Source organism: Lissotriton vulgaris, chromosome 2_1, assembly GCF_964263255.1.
Source record: "Lissotriton vulgaris chromosome 2_1, aLisVul1.2, whole genome shotgun sequence".
Lineage (NCBI taxonomy): Eukaryota > Metazoa > Chordata > Amphibia > Caudata > Salamandridae > Lissotriton > Lissotriton vulgaris.
Window position 1 is genome coordinate 1,866,721,631 of NC_141687.1, and position 13,619 is coordinate 1,866,735,249.

The window sequence follows — 13,619 nt, forward strand, 5'->3', positions numbered from 1 at the left end:
CCGATATGTTTTATAGTTCCAATCTTTAAAACAGAGGTCTTCAAACCTTTCTTGCTCTGACCCTCCCCCCAGAGCAAAATAATTTGAAGTTGGGCCCCCTTTTAAAACCTAATGCAAGATTTGAGGCAACGGGTGGGGATGGGCTTGTGGGGGGGTGAGGGGGGAGGGTTTGTAAGGTCATTTTCTGGGGTACCTTTCCTTTAGGTCATAATCCACAATAATTGTGAGACTTCTAAAAGAACAAATACACCAAGCAGAAATTGACCAAAAAACACTACTTGCCATAGATGGAGCCCCTCGTACTCCCAGGCTCCAATGCAACTGCACCTGCTGCATTAATAATAGCTATGGCCATGAGTGGCTGTCTCCTCTGCCTCTTTCACCCCTTATCCGACATGCCTGACCAGCTCTCTAATCAAAAGCATAGCCAGAAAATGTAAATAACCAGCACTTTGAAACAAAGCTCCTATGGGAATAAGTATGCAAAGCAAGTCATTGCAATCTTCCCCAGAAGAACTCTCTTGTTGCTTCCATCTAAACATGTATCCATTCGTCCTTCCACTCATCCACTGATATTCACCTTTCAGCTTTTCATTCTCTCATTCATTATTTCATACATCATTCAGACTTTCACCATTCCGTCCATCTGCCCATCCATATCCTAACCTAACCATCCAGCTCAAATTGTTTCCATCAAACCTATTCAACCATCCATCCATCCATCAATCCATCCAATCAATCATCTTTTCACTCAACCATCCCTACATCCACCCTGCCACTCAGCCATCCATCCTTTCACTCATCCATTCACAATCCCACTTATCCATCCATTAACACTTTCATTCATCCATCCATTCACCCTTTCCCTCATCTATCCATCCACCCACATTCCTTTTAACTCTGTCCATTCCCCAGTTCACTTCAACCATCTTCATTCATCTCTTCATCCTCCCTTTCACTCAGCCATTCATATTTTCACTCATCCACCCACCCTTCCATTCACCCATCCCATCAATCCCCCCCCTTTCACTCATCCATCTTTGCGTCCATCCTTTCACTTATTAATCTATCTACACCTTTATTCACCCATCCATCCACTTTTCACTCACACATCCATTCATTATCATCCATCCATCCATCCTTTCACGTCAATTATGAGCCTTTGTCTGCTGAGTTGCAGACAGAAGAGGCCCCTCAACAGCTCCACCCCCACTGTAGCTGCTAAAGTGAGGTTCATGTCAGCGACTCCAATTTCGAATCAGACTCTCTATGCCATTCAGGAAAAAAAAGGAGTTTCCACTTGTTGCCCGCCTCTTTGTAGCAAGGGTGCTCTCAGGCTTAAAACAAGCAAGGAAAATGAGCCGCCATGCCTCTTTTGTAAAGTGAAGCAATCATAATTGTGATGAAGTGTACCACTCCCACATCTGGGTCCCACTGCCCGTGCTTCACTAATGAGAAAGTTATGTTATGTTGAAAAATTTCTAAAGTGCACAGCTCTCTCCTGAAAGAGGCTTCCTGGCACTAGTCACAGCTAAGACATAAGCAGAAGAGGAAGGTACACTAGGTTAAGGAAGAGAACAGCCCGGTCTTTTGGTTAATTAAAAAATGTAAGTGGTTTTGAGTCTTTCTTAGGAAAGAAGGAAAAGAGTACCATAGGGTTGGCGTCCGGACATGAAAAGCCCGTCCGCCCATTCTGGCTCTTCCATGGTGGGGTATGGAGGCCAGATTCAAGTCTGCTGAGCGCAAGTTCCTCATAGGGGAAGAAAATTGCACCAGAGCAGCAAGACTTGGCACTCCTTGCTTATAGAGGATCTAAAGGAAGATGTATGGCGGTTTAAACTTTGTGCGCTTTCAACAGGAGGCCAGTGGCACTTTATTATGAGCTGAGAGGCTGAACAACCCGAAGTTGGTTCAGGAATGAACTTTTGGCACCCAGGTAGAGATTGTTGCAATAGTCAAGGCAAGATGTGACCAGGGATAGATACTTAGGGGCGGATTAGGATGTCTGGCGGATCGCCATCCTTACCCGCCCGCCACCCGCAATGCCGCCACGTCAAGGCAGGCAGTCTTCACTTCGGGGGCCCTCTGCAGGCCCCTATGGTGAGGCGAGGTGGGGGGTGCACATGGGGGGTACCTGTGGTACCCCCCTGCATTTGCATACGCAATGCGGCAGGCACCGCACAGCAGTAATGCTGCCAATGCCGGTAAGTATGGCTGTGGTGCCTACTGGACTCAAGCTCAGCAATTACCATGCTGGGGTGCAGCGCACAGATTCTACAGTGATGCCATGGCACACAAAAGTTGTGTTGGGCCACAGCCTCATAGAGCAAATTGAGGATAGCAGCAATACCGGATATGCTACTCTGGCTGCGCAACAGGTGGAAATTCCACGCTACAATTATTCAATGGGATGTTTAGGCTCAGGCAGTGGCAGGGTGCAGCAGACTAGGGGGAATAGAATGCAAGTCATAGTTTGTGGATTAAGTCTTGGATTTGTGATCAGCGTGATGACATCATCACTAACGTGGTGATACACAATCATGCCTTCCTGGACAGGCGTATGCCGGCCTGCCTATGGACATTTACCAGTCAGTCACCATGCAATGTATGTTATTCTTTTTATTTTGAATTGAACAATTAATATTGAGACCACCACCTGCAGGTTCAGAAATTGTAGCCCGGTCCTGTGAAAGAAGTGCAGGTGCTGAGTACCTGAAAGCATCTGCTCAAATTAAGCACTGAGTGAAACACCTCCTTCACACACAAATATTCGCACCCTGCACTACCTCATCCAATCCCTTTCCTACGCCACATCTGCCAATATTCAATAATCCCGCCTTTTGCAATCTTAGAGCTGAAGGGCGTACTGATCATGACATAGTCTCAGATCTGTTGATGTCCATCCAGGTTTCAGCTCCAAGATTAGATCTACAGAGTGATCTGTACAAGTAAAACTTTCCCACGTTATAGATACGATGCCTTTCAATCGATGTACTATGTACGCGTATCTAAACTCTAGTGTACTATGAACCGTACTGTGGTGGGTCTGAACAATAAAGTGCTTTGTATACAAATCAACGGAATAACAATTTTGAGGAGAGACACTGCACAATGACTGAAGACATGCACCTTGATCCAGACTCCTCAGGGGATTACCTACCAATCTCTGGACCAGCCTCTGTGAGCTGATGGTGCTGCCAACATCCTTCACACTGCAGGCCATGTGGAAGATAATCTGGCGGAGGCCCTCCAGGCCCTCGAGGCTCTTGCAGGACAGCTCACTGCAAAGGAAGCAGCGGGAGAGATGTCAACACACACGGATTAGGCACTTGAGTTATCCGCGCTCCATTTGTTACATATTGAAAGGGAATTATTTCACAAACCACAGCTTTACGAACTTCATCCCTTAATCCCTCCAGCTTTCCCTAAACACTTCTGGGTGCGAAGCTTGATAGTGGTGCAGTCCATTCACAGTACAAAGTTTCATCTGTGGATACATTTCTCAGAAATGTCTCAGTCAGAGGACAGGTAGGAGTGGTGGTTGAATTTAACGGCTACTTTGGAGGGTGATTACCCTGACCTGGACAAAGGTGCCGTGAAAACCCTGGTAAAACCACGGCATTCATGGATGACCATGCATTGGCCATGTCTAACCGTAATTTATCGTTGATATAAAAATTGGTGGGGTGGTAATTTTGTTGTGTCCATTTTTAAGTGCATTACCAAACTGGTTTAAACAGAGCTGTTTACAACCGTCCTACGGACGGATTTGAAGTAGACACCATCTGAGGTTGTTGTTGTATATTTTCAATGGCCCTTTCTAATATATGCATCTATGTGCGTGCTTTTTCAAACCATTTTGATGCTGTTGTGCTTTTAATCACTTTCAAGAATTAGTATTTTTTTCTGGGTGCTTCATGATGCACAGTGGCACAACCTAAAATGATGGGGTCACCCAGCAGAATCTGAAGAGGGGCCCCCGTGTCTCCCATGTTTCACAGATATTGGGGCCGATTAGGATGGCGGATGGATCGCCACTGCATGCAGGCGGTGGCGATCCGTCCGCCATCTGTGCCCGTCCGCCACTTATTTCCCCCGCCATATTACAATGGCGGGGGGACCGTGGCGGACGGGAAGACCGCCCGCCGCTTTTCCGCCGCGGTCGTTTTGCGACCGCGGCGGAAAAGGTCTAATATTAGCAAAGCCATATTAGGATGTGCTGTGAGCAATGCCGTTCTGTGGCGGCAATGCTGCCAGGAAAAGGCATACGGTCTCTGCTTTGGGGGCCCGTTGCGGGCCCCCAGGGTGAAGGGGCATGCGGGGTGCACATAGGGGTACCTATGGTACCCCCCTGCGTTTCAAAATACAACATGGCAGGCACCGCGCGGTGCCTGTCGTGTTGTGCTTTGAAACGCACAACATGCATTTTTTTAGCATTGCGGTGGGCGGTGCTTTCAGTACCGCCTGCCGCAATGTTAAAAATGCGGGATGCACCCACCACTGTGGCGGGTGCATCCTAATTCGAGGCATGGGACCTCCCCCCCTGTGGCGGACGGTCCAGTCCCCCGACAGGATGGCAGACATCCTCATTGACCCCATTGATTGGTTTTGTGTAGAATGGGATTTTCTATAGGGTTTGCGGACCCCCTACAGCAGAGGAGCCTCTGTATGTGTAACGACCCTGCAAGCACATACGCCTATTCAGTGTTTGCCTAGGGTAAGGTTTTGAATAGACAGGGTTGAAGTCCATCAACAACCCTAGTTCCAGCTCTGGTACATAAGATCTCTGCTGTGCACCAGAACCCCAGGCTACACTGAAGGGTATTTCTAAAGGGCAGTACTTTTAGGACTTTCTGTGGGTGACGTGGGATCATCGTGATCTTGAGGTTTAAGGATCAGAATTCCAAAGAGTGGATCCCCAAAAACATGATGTCACATGTTGGATGTTCCTGATTCTGTCAGGAGGACACCTATTTATGATGCTTTATTTGCTTATTTAATTGGATGTTTTATAAAAGGGTTGGCATCACCTCGACAATACCACAAAGCACTATAGATATGGTTAAGAACCAACTGTCTAGAACTTATCCCCACTGTAATGTCTACTGACTCACCGAGGTTATGTACGGTTTATGGGGTTGGGGGCTCCCTGTTCCAAACATTTCTGCGAGTTGTGCAAATCCTCACACTGAGAAAAGTGCACATTCAAACGCTTAAACATATGTTCACATCACAGAGGAACACGATTCATATATTTTTGAAAGAATATGGAAAGTTTAAATGCACTCGCAGGAACTTTTTTGCACTTTCACATATTTGCAAATAGTAGTGCTTAAGGAAAAATACACTCTTTAATTACAAGCCACAGCAACAGTAAAAAAAAAGAAAAAAAGAAAATTACAAAGGCATCCCATCAGCAGCTGCTATATTTATGTTTCTCCACTTTTTACGGTCTTAAAAATATAGAAGCTAAAGGAACGTATTATTAAAATGTTTTAAATGAATGGTTAAAAACTGGGGACAGTTTTACAAATCATATATTTTTCTTAGATTTATGATCTCGGGGTTACTCAGTTAAGCCTTTGAGGTCTAAGGTGGGTAACAGTAACATGCTATTTGCACTGCGTAAGTAGGGTAGCAGATACTACATAAAACATGTTTCTATTTGCTTATGAAATATGGATTGTAACCCACATTATTCTGTCCCCACTGAGAATGCAGAAGATGAAATGTATCCATAGTTGTTACATCACAGAATGCTTAAAAAAATCATTGCCAACACTAAAAGGCATGTTTGTGCAGGTGATGAGGCTAAAAGCGGTCATTCACAGAGGAAACAGTCAATGGATGAAGTGGGCTGACTTACTGCTATGTGCTGGTCAGAAGCAAAACCCTTATCGCACCTAAGCAGACCAGTGGGTAAAGAAGGTTGACCGAAAGCCCCTGTTTATATGTATATATGGTTGTATTTTTGTTATTTGTTTCAGAAATCAAAACTGTAAAACCTGTCTTTAGGCTAGCTCTAACCATGATTCAATTCACTGCATTTAGGTTTTTAATATTTCTTTTATACAGTGGTTTACATAGGATAAACCTCCCAACAAAGACAATAGATTGGGTTACAGTGGAACAACAATAACTTAAGTTGCCAAATGTACAGCAAACGGGGGGTGAGGGGCGTGTAGAGGCCCAGGCAGAATCAGGAGGACATGGATACTTTTCAGAGACTTGTAGAAGTGAACCATACGGGCAAATGCTGGATTCTCCTTGACATAGGAAGTAGTAAATATTAGACCCAATGAAATATTAATTCTAATAGTTAAGGAAAACGAGCATACCACTTGTGCTTTTGCATCATCTAGATAAGTGCAAACTAATTTGTTTCCATAAATGTCTGCTAGGAGGGACTCGCACAGACAACAGCGCATGTGTTGTGTCCAGTGCTCGAGTCTCATTTGGAGTAATGCTCCAACCTCTACAGGCCACCTCTGCCTAACTGCGAGCCAATCCAGAGCCCCTTTTTTTGTACCATAAGCCTCATCTCCTTTCCTGCGGCCAGTTTTCAAGGCCACTTATATTGCTTTGTGTCCAGTTCTGATGGAGCCATTCGGAGTACTATTGTGTCATCTGCCTTGTACGGTGAATTGTTTAATGCTTGGATCTATGGATAACAGATTGGAAATCAATGGTGGGTGGTGAATAGAGGACTAGTCGATGGTGATCAAATGGACGGTGTATTGTAGAATTTAGTTAGCTCTTTACATCCCTGAGAAGGTTGCAAAGTACCCAGATTGGATTAAATTCCAGGCAGCCCTGTTGGGAGTGCCTGCTTGAAAGGGCAACCTAATAGGCCTATATGGAAAGTGTAGGGGGTGATGAGCGAGGTTTGGAGACATGCTCTAAACCTGGTGGGCCGAGGGGCTAGAATCAGGGCCAGACTGGCCGTAGTGAGCATCGGGCATCTTCCGGGGAGGATGAAGGGTGGGGCTGGTCTTCCAGCAGTGGGGACCGTATTTTTGTTACTGGAGGCCGGTTTTGGAGCAGTGCTGCAAAATCGCTCCCCAGTAACAAAAGCAGAAGTGCTTCAGAGTTACACCTCCCCAACCCCCCCAGCCCCAGCCCCCTCCTCTCAGGGGCTGGTCATTAAAAATTGCCAGGGCTGCTTTGAGTTCCCAGTCCGGCCCTGGCTAGATGAAGCATGAAAACGTAGCAGAGGCATTATGCAGAAGCATGAGTTGTCGAAGAGAAGCGTGAAAATAAATGCAGATGCACATGCAGATCCCTACCCATTCTTATTTATGATGCAATTGGCTGAAGGAATTGTGCGTGAATTGGAAGGGATACCAATTTTTTCACACCTTGATGAGTGACTGATTTCTGCTTCTTTTCTTTTAAAGGCGGAAGAAAATGTGAAGTAAAATTGTGCAGTAGTCAAAATTCAGAAGTCCCAGATGAAGCCTGCTCAAAAGAAACTGTTCATAGGAGCGAAATTTGACAATCAGGAAGGGAGGGGAGGATTTGCCAGACTAATGTCAGAGGAAAAGGCCTTAACAACGCAGGCTGAGCCACGTGTGCCGTTTCCCCATAAGCCGAACCACGCTTGCCTTAACCATGCATATGTTTGGGTAAGGCGGCATGCAGTCTAGACACTGGACTGGGCGGGCAGGAAAAGAAAGGATAGGGAGACAACATGGTCAAGTAAGTGCGGCTGGGTTTTGGGGGGTAGTTTTTAGGACTCGGGTGGGGGAGTCAGGGTTGTTTATAGAGATAGGGGTCTGTTTTAGGGCTGAGGGCGGGGGGAGCTGGGGTCGGGGTAGTTTTTAGTGCGTGGGGTCAATTTTTAGGGCTCAGGGTGGGGCGAGAGAAGGAATATTTTTCAGTGCTGGGGCAGTTTTAGGCCTTAGGGTGGGTGGAGACTGGGTCGGGGTAGATTACAGGGATAGGGGTCAGTTTTTTGGCCCAGGGCGGGGGGCCTGGGTTTGGGCTAGTTTTTAGGACGAGATGACAGTTTTTAGGGCTCAGTGCGGAGTGGGGAAAAGGGACAGTTTTCAGGGCTGGGGCTGTTTTAGGTCAAGGGGGGGGGAGGGCTGGGTCAAGGAAGTTTACAGGTTTAGGGGACAGTTTTTAGGGCTCAGGTGGGGGGTTTGGGGTCGTTTTTAAGACATTGGATACATTCTTAGGGCTCAGGGCGAGGTGGAGGAAAAGGGACAGTTTTCAGGGATGGGGTGTGATCTTTATCACATGTCCCTGTACCAATCTTGTCTGTACGATTGCGTAGTAAAGGCATGCATAGTAAGGATGCAGTCGTGGTTGAGAATGTGGGGTTCAGGAATGCGATGTTGTGGCATGTGTTGTACCATCATATAACCAAATCGCAGAATTACCTCTCTTGAGACTGCGCTATCCTCGACTGGTTTGAGAGTACAAGGTCTCATGGCAGTAACAACAACGGTGGCTCCATGGGCCCTACTACATTTGAGAACCCTGGTGAATCACACTGGGCTCTGGAGAGTCAAGAGTTCGAGACATTAGTACCATCGTTTCCTCAAGTAAGGCATTATATCCAATGATGGTTTTGTGATTTGTTCCAACCAGGGGAGCAGTGTTCCTCTCCAATATTTAATTCCCATAGTGCAGACAATGGATGTCGGATTATGGGTATAGGGAGCAACTCCAAGGCCTGGACATGGACTTCGTTTTGGTTTGAGAAAGCTTTTTGTCCAACTGGAGGGAAAATTCAGTGATGGGGAAAGCGTTGCTAAAATTTCAACCCCAGCTTGATGAGAAAAATGCGTTAGTCAGAACAGACAGGTAGCACAAAGTTACTTGAATCGCCAAAGGGAGTGAAGAACAAGTTGCTGGACGTTGTCGTTTATGAGATTTGCAATTGGGCAGAAGAGCGGAAGAGCATCTCTTAAGCATCAAAGCAATATTTATCCAGAACACAGAGAAAGTTCCTGCAGACAGCCTAAGTCTCAACATGCTTTCTTCAAAGTTGTTTTATCTATACCTGTCTGTGTTCCACTAGACAACTACTCAGTTGGGCAATCCCTGACTAGACCTTTATGCATTCCCTCTGTATGCGCTTCTTTCTGTCTTCTTTACGGAAACATGGTGTCCGCAGGTCTGGCAGTAGATGCAATGTTCATACCTTGGCCCAAGGGAACTCTATTTGCCCTTCTTCAATTGGCAACAAGCGATTCATGGGGTCTTCCTCTGGATCCTCTCCATTTCAGTTCCAGTGCAGTGTCTATGGATTTTGAAAGGTTAAACCTTCAAATATTGGGGTGTTTAACTGAAGTAGCCGTAGGTTTTCAGGCTTCTAGGAAACCCTCTACATTATCCTCCTATGAGAAACATTGGGGTAGTTTTACTAAGTTGTTTTGTTTCAGACTCTTGAGACCATTTCCAGATTCTAGATTTTGTAAGGGATGGATTTCTAAACAATCTTTCTCCAGTTACCCTACATGCTCAGTGGGCAGCCATCAGGGCATTTAGGGAATCAATAGTTGACTTAGGACATCTATTTCCTTTAGTATCTAGGCTTCTCAAGAGCTTCCAGTTATAAAGACCTCCAAACTCCATCTAAGTTTCAGCTTGGGATTTAACAATAGTTCTAAGAGGTCTCTAAGAAAAGCAATTTGAACCTTTGCATTCTGCTGCAATTTCTTGATTTTCGACTAAGGTAGCGTTCCTTTCCGCTATAACATCAGCCTGGATACTGGAGGCATTAATCATATCTTACCCTTACCTCAGAGTCTTACCGGATTGGATACTTCTGCGTTCAGATCCTATATTCACCCCTAAGATAAACTCTAAAGTTAATTTGAATGAGGAGATCCTTCTACCAGTCTTCAATGATATAATTGCCATTTTTCTCATGTAACACATTTCTTGAGCACCATTATGTTAATCGGTGCCTATTTATATGAAAGATTTGGTATATTTTCAAGCAGTGATGCCTGAGATGTGGAAGACAGGTGAAGGAGTAGTGAACTTGTCATTTACTAGTATTCTTCATCACCCTGACCATAGTCCTCCTGGTCTCAGTCCTATTTGCTCCCTCCCGTCTCGGGCACCTCCCTCATAGGTTATTACTAACAGGCCGTTTTGGGAGGGAGAAGGTATTTATGCATCATGTGGTGTCTATTAAAGTAATACTACTTTACAGTCTGTTTTGTTTGAGTGTGGATAAAGCTGTCTGGGGCGGGGTACACCTCAAGCAGTGAGGACTAGGACGAGGAGGACTATGGTTCACGGTAATGAAGATTACAGGTAACTGACAAGTTCATTAACACTGCTCTACGATGAAGCAAAACACCAAATTTAACAGCAGAATAATGATTGTATTACCATTTCAAAACAGAAAAAACATACCAAGACCAGAAAAACACAGACTCAAAACAGTGTCTAAGTATTGCAAAGGGTGTGCTGACTCTGCTACGGCTCAAAAAATTAATTAACGGAGGAGGGACCATTCCTCTACCCTTCCTCACTCTCTCCTACCACTTCTATCTAGGTCCAAGCACTTGCGATAAGAAGGCTGCAGCCTAATTCAACTTGTATTTGTTTGCCATGACTGTGAAAATGAGATACAATGTAGTCACATTCCAGATCAATCCCTGGTAGCTGTGAATGGGCTTTTGCAGAGGAGACCAGGACTTCCCGGGCGACACACTGACCAAAGACGCTGAGGTTCCTGCATGCAGATACTCCAGCTCGCAGTGGACTAACATCCCTTGCGGGGTGTACAACCTGAGACATGGACAGGGACCCACAGTCTCTCAATCCAGGTAATGGGGATGACTTTTTCCTAGAGGGATTCTTGGCTTAACACCTACAAACATGCTAGGTACACGTAGTTACATCTGGTTAGGAAGGCATTGTAGGAGTACGCACTTTTATTTTCATGTATTTTATATACTTGTATCTATTCATGATTATTGCAAGATGGTAGAACTCTTTCCTCCTTTTACTTTTATAGTGCTTCTCATCATTTATCTCTGTTACTGTCTAGTGGTTGTTGCGGCTCATCTATTTCACACTAGAATAATGACTGTTCAATAAATTCTTATTCAAAACGTCCAGACCGTTTATTCTGTGTATCACTCTGAGACTAAGTGAGCACGAGTGACTAAGCGAAAAGTAGTACACCGTTTCCATGGTCCTGAGGATCAGGATTGTCATGCTCGAAGGTTGCCAAAAACTATTCTCTCCTTGGCAAGAGGAGATTCTAGTGGCACTGTGAGCTAGCTGATACAAAAAGGCAAACATAACTGGTGGGGGTGTTTAGAATCAGTCTGACACCAGTCCTACAGTGTGTGTTGTCCGAACGTGCAGATCATGTATAAGTTTTTACAGGATCTACACAACAAGATGAGTCCCCTGCATACATTCCTTCACAGGCAGTCATCATTGCAGCACTTCAATGGCTGTTAAAATTCTGTAACCAAAGTGTTTAGTGAACTTATATGGCTACACCAAGTCTGATTGGACACTTACCATTCAACAAAAGCCCATGCCTTGCTACTGCAGGTGCATTAAGGCACAAGGTTAGATTGAGGAATGTATGTTGCTTGTAAGATTGCAATTTATTGTCTACAGCGAGTGTAAAATGTGTAACATTCTGCCTCACTCACACCGACTACTGAGTTCACATCTTCCTGCTCTTACACACTGCATAGAATCACGTGAAATTCTACTTTATTCTCAGTGCCATCTTCACACAAGGGCTCTATTGTAAGTAACAAGTCCCTACAATCAATACTTCTGCTGAGTCAGATTAACTAATTCCTACACATCTGCAGTCAGGACCAGAGTGGGACTTCGGGGCAACAGGGGTTTTCCCTGTGGGCTGGCTCAAGGGGGTTGGTTTCACTGTTGGAGGGGGCAGATTTGTTGCTGGGAAGGGCCAGCTGCATTTACAACCTTAGGTACTTTGGTTCTTAGAAATAAACATTCAATACAAAATATTTTAATGGGTGCTTCCTGTCTCCTGCACTGACGTCAGGGCTTTGTTGGGCCAGTAGGAGTTAAGGGTCTACTGTTTCTTGGCTCCGAGATAAAAGCTTTTAAAATCTAAATTTAAGAGAGTATATTTCTTTATTATATGATGTTTGCAACGTATTTCAGCATAGTATATTAAATGATACTACTGCTTTGAGAGGCAATAGTTGGAAGTGATTCTAATCATTAACTTAGAAACATTCATGCCAGCCCACCACTGACCTGACGACAATGCTATTAGTGAACGAAGAGGAAAGTCAGCTGTATTTTGCTCCTTATACGCGGCTTATGGAGTTACTATAGATGTAGTAGCATGGGATTTTGTTTTTATGTGGCACATACCCCAAACTGTTGTATTTCAAGGTTCTCTCATGTGATGAAGGCAAAGGAGGCACTGTGAAAAAGCATTATACAATGTGGTCAAGTGGAAAACAGGATTTATGCAAGGTTTCCCTGTTTCACATTGTGCAATTCAGTCCCTATATGGTTAACTCATTCTCTCTTTTTTTTAGATCAATGTTTAATGATTTTTGTTTTGTTTAAAGCACTAAATCAGTGCGCTGTGTTAAATACATCCAGGCTGTGCATATGTCTTAATGTTTGGTGGCAGTCATGTTTGAAGAGGGTGATGTTTTAATAAAGTAGCTAAAAGGAAAATCAGATACAATTAAACAATTGTTCCATGGGCTTCATTTGTAGCAATACATCATCTGTTAATTAAAGGTAATAGGAACACTCATGTTACAAAATTTGGACAACAATGTAAATGTAAATGTAGTGTATTTTGTAAAGCGCACAGCTGCCCCAACGGGGCGTCCCAGCGCTGTATAACGCTGTGGAACCCTTCCTGGCTCTCTCTGCGAGATGCCCCTCCTGGGCACCCCCAAGGTGAAGCCAGGCATCCCAGTGTTGTAGGGGCCGTTGTGGAGATTAAGCAAGCTATTGCCCAGAGTTGCAGCGTGGGACCCATGATTAGAGTAGGCGCCGAGGCGAGAATTATCGAGTCTGCGGACATTGAGCCCAAGACCCTGCTTCATCGGGACTTGAACCCTGGTCCCGGGCCTGATCTCTGCTTCAGAGTCTGCCGCTCTAACCAATGAGCCACACTTCTCCACAACCATTATTGCACATTCCACATTAATTAGTGCAATTATGAATAAATACATTTTTACAAAAGCCACTTTTCTCTGTTCATCAGAAATATAATTATTCTGTTATAGGTATAGATGCACTATATACAGTGAACAAAGTGCATTATAAGTCGGAGATCTAATCGGAGAAACACGGCCCAGAAGAAGTTTTTGAGTGGTGTCCTTAACTCTGACTGAACTGTCTTCTTCTTCATAGCTCGAGATGTTTAAACAGGTCTTCCAGTTAAGCAAAGGGAGTGAGGACCAGGGCACACATAACATGCGCATTGTGTGCTCTATGATTGGAATACTGGGTAGGGTTGTTCACAGGCATGGCAACTGGGAACCTGCACTCACAGTTACTGGGGAAAACAACTTGGAATGGGCAAGGAGATTGGAAGGATATCACTACAGTTCCAAAAAATCGTGTAGTTTAAAATTATGTTAGACAATAAAAAGGCGGTGGGTCAAGGAGTAGTGAAT

General features: G+C 44.8%; 1 protein-coding gene across 1 annotated transcript in view; it reads right to left on the reverse strand.

Annotated features, from left to right (window-relative positions):
• LRRK1 (leucine rich repeat kinase 1) overlaps window positions 1–13,619 on the reverse strand; it is a 758,414-nt gene that overhangs the window by 215,439 nt on the left and 529,356 nt on the right. Inside the window, exon 18 of the mRNA XM_086958057.1 lies at window positions 3,161–3,281. Coding sequence (XP_086814183.1) covers window positions 3,161–3,281 — 121 coding nt within the window. The remainder of the gene's footprint in view (window positions 1–3,160; window positions 3,282–13,619) is intronic.